The 12,290-nt window shown below is 34.1% G+C and overlaps 1 protein-coding gene across 1 annotated transcript; it reads left to right on the plus strand.

The window, feature by feature from the left end:
• The first annotated feature begins 1,072 nt into the window (after nucleotides 1-1,072).
• LOC136218511 (polygalacturonase-like) lies at nucleotides 1,073-6,549 on the plus strand. The gene is made up of 4 exons (XM_066005421.1): nucleotides 1,073-1,213; nucleotides 1,959-2,138; nucleotides 5,437-5,952; nucleotides 6,322-6,549. The coding sequence occupies exons 1-4, from the start codon at nucleotides 1,073-1,075 to the stop codon at nucleotides 6,547-6,549; spliced, it is 1,065 nt and encodes a 354-aa protein (XP_065861493.1).
• Nucleotides 6,550-12,290: the final 5,741 nt, after the last annotated feature.

Genomic DNA, 12,290 nt, shown 5'->3' on the forward strand with positions numbered 1-12,290 from the left:
TTGGCCGCTATGATGTCAGCAGCGTGCCCCACCCTATATGGTAGTTGTCCTTTGTCTAACTGCCTCACAAGATCCAAATGATCTCCTTTCTTCATTATAATGATTATGGACCGAACATTGGATATTAATCAACATGGACAGATGGTACTCTAGGCATCTCCAGGGGATATTCTTTGGTTGGGGTAAAAAGATCCTCCTTATTCCCTTATAACTTATCCATCGAAGGAAGGATATAGATCCACGCGTTAGTGATATTTCCTAAGAATATACTAGAGAATATTCCTTAATGTATCAAAGCCATAAATTATTTACTATTATAAATTACGGTTAGAAAATGATGGAATTTCAAACATACTTTGGTACTATGTAATAATTATGATCAACTAATTGGTTAATGAAGACTTTTTAAATAACCAGTTACTGTTGAGAAAACATCATAGAAGATCCATGCACTGGATATAGTTTTACTAATTAAAAAAAATGTCAGTGTAATCTAGATCTCGAATTTGACTTTATAATGTATGTAAAAATTTCTTATTGAGAGAACGACAATTTAAAAATGTATGATCAACTTTGAATCAATTAATTGTTTATTTAATAAAAAAATTTAATTAATATCCAACTAAAAAGGATCTAAATCCTAAAAAAAATATGTTGTTGTAATATCGAAGTTAACTTTAAAGTAGTCGAAATCTTCTATTTATTTCCTCCTTTCAAATGATAACTAATGATTAAAAGAATAAAACATGATAAAAATCATATAATGTGATCATTCCAATAAAATATTGTCAAACTATTATGAAATAAATTTAAATTTAGAAATACATTCGACAAATGATATATATGGAGGAATGAAAACTAAAAAATAGTACAAAATCGTAACAAGTATGCATGACTTGTTCTTAACTAAAATCTTGCCATTAATTCCAAACAATAAAAGCCTAAAATTATAAAAATAGCATGCTGATAGAAATTCCTGCAAATTGATAGATAAAAAAATTGAGGATTTTGTAAGTATAAATATATCTCATAGAGCATGTAAAAAATTAAGGGAATTGGAAAATCATTAAAGATGAATCCAATCATCAAATACTTGACAATTCCCTTCTTTTTATTATTAGGTTCAATTGTAGAGGCTGCTTCCCCAAAAAAACATGTGATTGATATTATAAAATATGGTGGTAAAGCTAGCCAAACATCAAACATCAACCAGGTTATTAATTTGTGACTCTACATTCATTACATCTTAATTTCCACTAAAATATTCCATCAACTTAATTAAAATATATACTATTTTTTTTTCACTTTCACTTCATGATTATAAATATTAATTATGCCTATAGTATAATACAAGTGAATCATATATCGAAGTAATTAGTTTTCCTTGAGAAGAAATTTACCCTTTTAATATTTTTTTCAGTTCAAACCTACATTAATCAATTTGGATTAAGGGTCTCAAAATGGATTCTTGTGTCATAATCTTGTTATGTAATCTATATATATATATTCCACATAATTATATATGATATAAATAAAATAAATATAATAATAATCATATCAGACGAATTGTCTTTGTAAATCATGTTGTCATGTCTAATATTAATAGTCTTGATTCATATATGAACCTATCGAATTGTTTAGAGTTTAAAATCAGTTTGATATGTAATATGAGGAGATCATCCTCTATTGAACACAACTTTTTCCAAATGAGATAGATGTAGCTCTTTTTTTTTCTCTTGTTTTAGTCATCATCAATCAGTTACATGAATGATCTTTAAATTTGTGTCATTTATTTCCATTTTGACATTTTTTCAGAATTAAAAATAATTAACAGAAGGTGAATATGTGATCTTATGAACACCTTATTGAGATTTGTTATGTTTAACTTGGTTTATACTATATAATAGAAACATATACTTTGATAAATAAAAATATTTGATTGATAACTTTTTTTATAGGCATTGTTGAAGGCTTGGAATGAGGCTTGTGCAAGCGAAATTCTTATTCGGGAGGGGAATTATTTATTGGGGGAAATAGATTTGGTTGGTCCTTGCAAAGCTCCAATAGTTATTGTGATTAAAGGAAATCTAAAAGCCCCAAGTAGCCTTGCAGCTCATACCGGAGACTATTGGATTAGGGTAAAAAAAGTTAATAATTTCAGAATTACAGGAGGTGGCACATTAAATAGTGATGGATCTCGCGCATGGCAACACAACATTTGTCAAAAGAACCCTAATTGCAAAAATCTTCCCATAGTAACATTTTTTGCCTTTTCTTTTTTGATATCGATACTTGCTTAAACAAACGATTACGTCTGTCTTAAAAATATTAGATGTGATTAACCAAAAAACAAACAAACACAGAAAAACATATAAACAGTAAAACTAGAAAATTAAAAGAATGGAGTTAGACAAATCTGAGGCCTGTATTAGCAGTTTCCTTAAGACAGATGTCGTCGCTATTGACGATCGTCTCCCAGGATACAACAGATTACGCAAGCGAACTCAAACCGTGTGTAGCCTAGTTATCACCGGAGTAGGAAAACAAGACATTATGAACAGACTGATAGTAGGAAAAATTATACAGATTATTTTTCTTAACCGTATCTGAATTTGACAATTCCAGAGAATATTTTTTCCAACAGTTTCAGCAACTTGTGAATTTTGACAATCCATTCTATATAAATAGAACTCGAAAGGATATGTCATTTCACGAAAAAACACGATTGTACACGGACAGACACGACTGTTTACGTACAAACACGACTGTTCACGAAGGACACGACTGTTCATGGAAGGAGGTGTTTGTTGGTATTAAAATTAACAAATAATTTTATTCAATTTTTTCCAACAATCCCCCACATGAATAAAATTAGAAACGAGACAATTACGAAATGGTGATAACTTTCTACAGAAGCTATCTGCATAGGATAGGTAGCTAATGTGCCTTGAACCTTCCCTTGTGAAAGTATATTTACTTTACTGGCTGACTAGTAGATGCGATGTCTTTGAACTATTCTGCCGTTTGTGTAAACGATGATATACCCCACACAGATACCAACATAACACAGTATGGTTCTCATGGTTATGTTCGTTATGGTCATGAACATCGCCTGGTTCTGCGAGAGTTTAAGAGAACTAGGCCCCACACTAGTCTCCATCGAAGCGACCTCACTTCACTCTGACATAGGTGATTTTATTTCCTCAGAATACTGACGCACAATGTATCATTAAAAGCATATAGCTTAACCTTTTCCCATTGGTGTTACTGTTTACATCTAGGAATGGACGAGGGTTTAACCCCCACAGTGAACGCGCAAGATTTATGCAATTAGGTTGTCCCTTTGAACCTATTTCTTGGGATCTCCAGTCAACTAGGTAGGGTTTTCCTTCACATAACGCCTCTTCTCTATGGGCTTTTGTCTCATTCCTTTCGATGATTTTTCAATTTGATCTCGGTTTAACCTCTAGGTTAGCGGATCCGCTGTGTTATCTTTTGATTCTACAAAATCAATAAGAAATACACTCGTTGAGATCAATCGACTAACGGTGTTATCACACAGAAGCTTTTCTACCTGTAACTCATCATACATAAGCTTTTTATACCGCATATTCACCGACTGATATGATATTTATCTTCGATTCCATCATTGTAACGTACTTATTTTAAGGCGATCTGATTTCCACATTTTTAGTAACTTTCATAAATTAAATCTAGCCAATCAAATGTTTATCTACCAGCGTCTAACTCGGCTAGATAACATCAATGCTCAGATTTGTCAATTTATGACATTTCACATTTCTAATGTAAATCCACCCTTACGCGCGAGAATATCAAATATGGAATTTTCGCATATCATCATCATTTCTAAAGAAAACGTATTTTCTTTTATCACAAAGTCTTTAAAATTTTCATTGTGGCTTACACGTTGCCACTGGTACAAGTAGGCCTAAAGCCTTTGAAGTGACCATGTTCTTAAAACCGGATCCATCTTCAATTAATCGTATGTACCAACATATGGAAAAAGGCAATTAATCTGTTTAAACAAACAGAAACAAGAAAACAATTATGAACTTTTTCTTCCTGAAATTCTAAACAAAACCAAGTTAGAATCAGAAAATTATAATCTGTTTAAACAAACAGATACGTAATAAATAATTAACAACAAAATTATAAACTATATATATTAAGTTGTCCTCCAATCTGTCGCAATATAATGTTCCGATTACGATCTATTCGTCAACATAATTGATCATCAACATATTCCTGTTCATCAAAACAACTACGAAAATTGCAAATATTAACTGAAACAAGGTAAGATGAACAATACCAAACAATTGAAATATTTCTGTAAAATTTAGAAAAACTCTATGAACTGAACTGACAGCCTTCATGGTTTTCATGGTTGAAAACTACACCTCATATTATAATAACATTTAATAATAAAAATAGTTTCCAGGCCATTATCAACCAAACGAAATTTACAACTAGTGTACTATTTATTATTATTTAAAGATATGAGGAAACTAACCTTGAATGCTAGACTCCATTGAATAAACAAAAACTAATGATATTTCCAGCAATATCACAAGTTAAAATGCTACTGCATAATATTCTACAAACTGCTTTTTCCACACACAGAAAAATTGACATAGAATTTTGGTTGAATTCATTGTTTGAATTGACATCAAGAATCCCGGAAATCTGCCCAAACTATAAAAATGTCAATACTTGTGTAGAATTTAAATTAGTTCCACACAATGCTTTCTGTAAATGTTCTTTTATAAATCAGCAAATAATTTCATCTGTCTTAAGATTGTTAAACAAACGATTACGTCTGTCTTAAAAATATTAGATGTGATTAACCAAAAAACAAACAAACACAGAAAAACATATAAACAGTAAAACTAGAAAATTAAAAGAATGGAGTTAGACAAATCTAAGGCCTGTATTAGCAGTTTCCTTAAGACAGATATCGTCGCTATTGACGATCGTCTCCCAGGATACAACAGATTACGCAAGCGAACTCAAACCGTGTGTAGCCTAGTTATCACCGGAGTAGGAAAACAAGACATTATGAACAGACTGATAGTAGGAAAAATTACACAGATTATTTTTCTTAACCGTATCTGAATTTGACAATTCCAGAGAATATTTTTTCCAACAGTTTCAGCAACTTGTGAATTTTGACAATCCATTCTATATAAATAGAACTCGAAAGGATATGTCATTTCACGAAAAAACACGATTGTACACGGACAGACACGACTGTTTACGTACAAACACGACTGTTCACGAAGGGCACGACTGTTCATGGAAAGAGGTGTTTGTTGGTATTAAAATTAACAAATAATTTTATTCAATTTTTTCCAACACTTAACAATAAAAAAATTAAAATTTTTATGACTATGTCTAAAAAGAAATTTTATTTTTCAGACCCTTAGGTTGGATTACATTCAAAATGGTACGATTGAGAACATAAAATCCGTGGATAGTAAGAATTTTCATTTCAACATATTAGAGTGTCGTAACTTAACTATCAAACGTGTTACAATACAAGCACCCGCAGACAGTCCTAATACAGATGGAATTCATATGGGACGTTGTGAAGGAATAAACATTGTGAATACTACAATTGGTACCGGTGATGATTGTATTTCAATCGGGGATGGTAGCTCAAAAATTAAAATTGTTGATGTATCATGTGGACCTGGCCATGGCATTAGTATTGGAAGTTTAGGGAAGTATCAAAATGAAGAACCTGTGACCGGAGTATTAGTTAAGAGATGCATTATCAATCATGCAGATAATGGTGTTAGGATCAAAACTTGGTCAGGAATATATAAAAGCATTGCATCCAATATGTTGTTTGAAGATATTACCATGAACAATGTCTCCAATCCTATCCTTATTGATCAAATGTATTGCCCTAGCAATCATTGCAATAAACAGGTAATTATATATATATATATATTTTTTCAAAATAAAAATACTTTATTTTCAGGTTCAATTTTAGGCCCTTAATGTATTTAGAGTGACATAATTATATCATTAACAATATTAAAGGTGAAATTTTACCATCAATAATTTTTCTGACTTAAATTAGAAAATTTTGTGGATTCTTTTCATTAGTAAAAGGACAAAATTTAGTTAGAGAAAAAAAAGGAAAGCAGTGTTGTACCTTTCATAAGTATTAATAGTGCAACTCTAACTCACCCAAATATATTAAGAGTATTTTTTTTAATCTTTAACCCCAATGCTTTTAATATAATTTCTATTTTATTATTTCACAACAATAACTTTTTTGTTTGATTTTGTTAGACTCAATCGAATGTCAAGCTCTCAAAAATTTCCTTTAGACGTATAAGAGGCACTTCTTTCACCCCGAAAGCTATTCAACTAATTTGTAGCAAGCAATATCCATGTGAAGAAGTGGACTTGGGTGGAATTAATCTGAAATACATTGGAAAAACACAAAGTCGTTCAACAGCAGAATGCGTCAACATCAAGCCCAAATTTACCGGGAATGTCTTACCATCCGGATGTTAGAATTAAAGACACTAGTATATATCTCGCTTATGATTAGGGCTTCTCAAGATTCTTATGATGCATATGTGTACCTACAATTGTATCTTAATGAAACATTTTATTTTTATTTGTTCATAAGTGAACTATAGCTTTTATACACCGTCGAATTAGGTAATGGTGCTACTATGACTTGATAAACTTTAGATTATTTTTATATGTTATTGTAAGCTAAGTAGATGAAACATATCACATCATTAATATAAATACAATAGCTAGAAATAGGTATGTCAAAAATAGGGTTAGTGTCGCATTCATATCGTGATAATTATCGGGTTAATATTAAATGATTCAACTCTAAACCAACCTAAAAAAATATTATGTCTTAATCCTGTCAAACTAATTGGGTTACAGCATCTCCGATGGTACTCCAAAAATGTAGTATAGTTTCCATTTGCCCCTCCAATAGAGTTGCAACTCCTTGCTACATTTTTGCAATTATAAATAACATAAATGGCATGTGAAAATTAATATAAATAAAAATAAAATATTATTTGTTAAAAATATTATTCTTTTTTTTAGTTATAAATGGAGTAGATGGTTGAAGAAGTGTTAATGTAGTAACTTTATAATTGAAGATAGAGTAGGATAAATAGAGTTGGAGTATGAAAAATAGAGTAAATGGTTGTAGACATTGTTAGCATCAATTTCTTATCGTGTTTATAGGTCATTGTAATTTTGTTACAAATTTTAATTATGATATTAAAAATGTAGGAGGATAGTTATTAGGCCGAATTGGGGGAATCAACAGAATGTTGGACTGGACCCCAAGGCTGACCATACATTCTTTTTAATAAGCAGCTCCAGAAGAATGGCTCACATGAGAAGGTAATGTGCTGGCCTTAGAACATATGGCTTACTAGTGAGTAAGGAAGCGAATGAGCTCCCAAGTTATTTGATTTCCGAAAATATATATATCTAAGGTATTGTTAACTTGTCAAAAATCCTCGATCAGGGCCTTTTCCTTATGAGTAGACCTGACAATTTCGTGTTCGAGTCATGTCATTTTCGTGTTCGTGTTGAAAAGAGTAAACCAAACCTAACCCAAAAACTTTCATATTATAATCGTGTTAACCTCGGGTCAGTGTCGATTTCGTGTTGTGTTTACGAGTTAGCTATAATTTTGTTATGCATATATATTAATGACAACTTTTAAAAGTATAAGAAGATATAATACTTTTTTAAATACTTTATGTCATTTTTATATTAGTATATTAACATTAACCATCAAAAAGTCCGTTAATAACATGTTAATGAGTCATATAATGCGTTTATAACAATTTAGGAGGTTTGAATCATATTTGCAAGTAATAATTATAATTTTACTATCTTTATTTTTATTTTATTTTTTGGTAGGGAAAAGAAAGAAAAAACAAAACACCACAACAAGTTAGCCCGGGATTAGCCTAGGAAAGCTAACTCCCACATTATCTTCCGAAAGCAAAGATTAAAGGAAATCAGGGGGAGAGGAGAAAATCGAGACGCCCAAAGCCCTCTCATGGCCTTCTGTAGCAAGCCGATCTGCCACTCGATTCTGCTCTCTGTAAACATGACAGAAGTTGATAATATCGAAAGAGGAGCAAATCCTTCTAATTGCCTTGACTAAATTCTAGCTCTCTAAGCACAGATCCCTTTTATCAGAAATTAAATTGACTGCTTCGAGATTGTCTGACTCCACGAGCAGCTTCCTAATCCCCAGACCCTCTGCCATCCTAAGCCCAAAAAAGATACCCCAGAGCTTAGCAATAAACGAAGAGCCCAAGCCCAGATTCTGAGCAAAACCAGACAACCAAGCACCTCCAGAATCTCTTAAAACACCACCGACAGCAATTTTTCCATTCTCTTTACACGACCCATCGGTATTTAACTTCACCACCCCCTCATCAGGTCTATCCCAGCCTAACAGATGAACAGCTGCCCTTTGGATAGAACCTGCTAAGCTATCAACTGTAAAACTCTCAACAATTGATTTAACTTTCCTGAAGAAGAACTCCAGCAAATTAGGAATGACAACCACTCCTTCTCCTACCACCTCTACATTCCTCTAATGCCAAATTTGGTGGCAGACCACAGCAAACAGAATTACTTCATGCTCGAGCTCAGCCAAAACCTTCCCTCCAATACCCTCCCAAAACCAGTCTTGTTCCGAATAGGAAAAGAAGGCAGAAAGACACTGTTCAGGCAACATTTTTACCCACACGGCCTTACTTCCAGCACAATCTCTAAGAATATGACAGCTGGTTTTCGCATGAGCTTTACATCTACTACATGCATCAGAATCTACCAAATGTCATCTTTTCCTTTAAACATTCGTCAGGAGCCTATTCTTAGCACAGAGCCAAAGAAAACTCCTAATACGATAAGGAACCTTCAAGGACCAAATAACCTTCCAAAGGTTTGAAGGAGGAATATCCATATCCTGATTAAAGGCCTCAAAAGCATATTTACAAGAGTAAGCACCATTATTAGTAAACGACCAATAATGAGTATCACCATCCTCCTCCATACAACTAACTTTAACTCCTCGGATTCTCAGGAGAGTTTCAAGGCTGAAAAAAAGATCAAATTTAGACCAATCCCACTCTCCATCCTCAGCCACAACATCCGCAATTCTCCAATTTCAAAACTCCGGAGGCGGAGGAATAGAACAAATCTCCAACAAAGGCTGCTTCCCTAGTCAAGCATCATTCCAAAAACTAATCGATCTCCCATTGCCAACCGACCATCCAATACCAGTGCAAAACTAAAAAAAAAACCGCATTAACCCCTTTCCATAAAAAGGAACAAACCTGAACTTTTCCTTTATACCCCCCAAAAATCCTATCATTCCTATACTTCCCGCAAAGGAGCCGGACCCACAGAGCAGACGGAGATTGCCACATCCTCCAAAGGAGTTTCATTAACAACATTTTGTTATTATCCTTAGCATGTCTAATCCCAAGGCCACCCAAAATTTTAGGTTGGCAAACCTTCTTCCAAGGAACAAAATGAATTTTCGTACCTTCCACCGAGTCCCCCGATAGGAAACGCCGATTGATTTTATCTAAACCGTTAAGAACTGATTCAGGAAGACGACAAGCTTGCATAATATGATTAGGCACCGCGCAGTTCACTGACTGAATCAAAGTAAGACGATCTGCAAGAGAAAGTGATTTTGCTTTCCAACTAGCACACTTGCTATTAATTTTGTCAAAAACATCATTGAAAGACGCTTTAGACACTCTATCACTATGTAGAGGAATCCCCAGATAGTTGCCCAAAGATTTGGTAAGAGGAATGCCTGAAAACTCACTCAGCTGTTTACAGAAACCCTGTTCCATATTATTAGAACACATCATCCGGGATTTTTGGATGTTAAGTTTTTGTCCAAAAGCAGAGCAAAATCAATTGAGGATATCCATAATCACAACAATTTGCTCGTCACTTCCTTCGACAAAAAAATAATCACATCATCCGCAAAAAAAAAACAAATGTGTCACCAGGGGCAAAACTTGTTAATGGTCACAGGATGAAATCTCCCAGTGACCACAGCCTCATGTATAAGGTGAGTCAACCTCTCCATAGCAATAACGAACAAGAAAGGGCTTATAGGGTCACCCTGACGAATGCCCCGGGAAGGAGTAAAATCATCCGACATATCCCCATTTATCATAACTTGAAAAACAGGAGAAGTAATACAAACCTCAATTAACCTCCTCCAATTCTCTATGATCCCATCTCTCCTCAGACTCTCAAGAAGAAAACTCCAGTTAAGCCGATCATAGGCTTTCTCCAGATCAAGCTTTAAAGCCACAAAACCACGCTTTCCCTTCTTAACTTTCATCGAATGAACCATTTCCTGTGCAATAATGACATTATCCATCATCTATCCCAGGTATAAAACTACCTTGGTTTTGGCTGATAATATCTGGGAGAATACAGTGGAGTCTATTAGCCACCATTTTGGTGACAGTCTTATACAGAACATTGCACAAACTAATCGGCCTCATTTGTAAGAAAGAAGAAGGATTCTCTACTTTTGAAATCAGAACAAGTAGAGTTTTATTAACCAACCTAATATCCTCAGATCCTCTAAAAAAACCCTCGACAAAACTGCAGACCCCATCCTTAACCGTTTCCCAATGTTTATGATAAAAAAACCAGCCGGGAGCCCATCAATACCCGGAGCTTTGGTAGCCCCGATACTAAAGATAGCCTGGCCAATCTCTTTATAATTAATTGGGTGAAAGGCTTCAAGAATCTTCTCCTTGCTAATTGAAGGAAAAGTAGCCATTGTCTGAGCTCTTTCTAAATCCATTTGATCCTTCTAAAATAACTCTTTATAGAAATTTAAGGCCAAATGACGAATATCCTCATCCTCATAAACCCATTCTCCATTAGGATTTTTATAGCATCAATCCGATTCTTTTTCCTTCTAATAATCGTAGAGAGATGGAAATACCTAGTATTTCGATCTCCGTCCTTAATCCAAGCTTTCCTTGATTTTTGAAACCAAAGCAACTCTTTTTGATGCAACACAACTTCCAACTCATGCTGAAGAGGCCTGATTAAACAATTTAAGCTATGGTCAAACCTGATCTCCAATGAGCGTTGAATCCCAGCAATTCTACTCAGAATTTTATGCTTCCTTTTGATAATATGGCCAAAAATGTTCTTATTACAGCCCGCAATGTTGCTTTTAAAACCATCCACAGCTTGTAAAACGTTAGACTGAGGCTTCCAATTGTTATGAACAAATTTTTTGAACTCCGGGTGAGACTCCCAAGCCACCAAATACCGAAAAGGTCTCACCCCTTTAGGATGAGGAGCTCTAACCAGTCTTAATAAGATAGGACAGTGATCAAAATGACGGAAGGGAAGATTCAGCACTGCTGCCTCTGGAAATCGACTGCTAGCTGTAATATTAGCATAGACTTTGTCCAGGCGAACAAAAGTGCTATTACGTTTCCATGTAAATTTATGACCCGTCACACTAAGATCCGACACTCCACACATATCCATATTCTGTTTATGGTTCAGACACTGATTAATATAATGAGTACCTCCACCTCTTTGATCGCTTATAAGAGCAATATCATTAAAATCACCAGCAACAAACCAAAGCATCCACCATTCTAGCACTAATACTATATAAAACCTCCCAAAGCCGTTTACGATTGGCGAGGATAGGATTAGCATACATGATGGTGAGAAATAAAGGGTCTTTACCAGGACATGACTTTACTGTGAATAAATTGCTTATCCATCTTCATGATATCGAAATGAATAAGATCAGGTAGAAAAGCCAAATCCCACTAGCACGACCAATAGCCTTTAACCGAACACACTTCCAGCTTTTAAATTTCTTAACTACATCATCTACTTTACCTCCACTGATCTTAGTCTCTAGTAAAGCAAAACAACAAAGGTTAAACTGTCTAATTAAATCATTCACATGGAGACGGATAGCCTTGCTTGCCGCTCCTCTTACATTCCACACAAATAAATCCATCAACAAGGAGGACACCAAAAAATAGACCCGCCCCATTAATAAAATGACATAAAAAAAACTCGAGAGAATATAACAATAATTTTAAATATTTATGTCATTTCGTGTCGTTTTCGGGTTAGTATGTCAATCCTAACCCAACCCCAAAACGTGTCAACCTAAAAATAACACATTACCTACTAAGCTAAACCCAAATACTAAAATTGTGTGTCAATTT

This window comes from Euphorbia lathyris, chromosome 1 (assembly GCF_963576675.1).
Source record: "Euphorbia lathyris chromosome 1, ddEupLath1.1, whole genome shotgun sequence".
Taxonomy (NCBI): domain Eukaryota; kingdom Viridiplantae; phylum Streptophyta; class Magnoliopsida; order Malpighiales; family Euphorbiaceae; genus Euphorbia; species Euphorbia lathyris.

What these genes read in the sequence shown, in the direction of transcription:
- LOC136218511 (XM_066005421.1), top strand. Translation starts at nt 1,073, where the DNA reads ATGAATCCAATCATCAAATACTTGACAATTCCCTTCTTTTTATTATTA. An exon ending in CCGGAGACTATTGGATTAGG is followed by an intron (nt 2,139 to 5,436) that starts GTAAAAAAAGTT and finishes TTTATTTTTCAG; the next exon opens with ACCCTTAGGTTGGATTACAT. An exon ending in GCAATCATTGCAATAAACAG is followed by an intron (nt 5,953 to 6,321) that starts GTAATTATATAT and finishes TGATTTTGTTAG; the next exon opens with ACTCAATCGAATGTCAAGCT.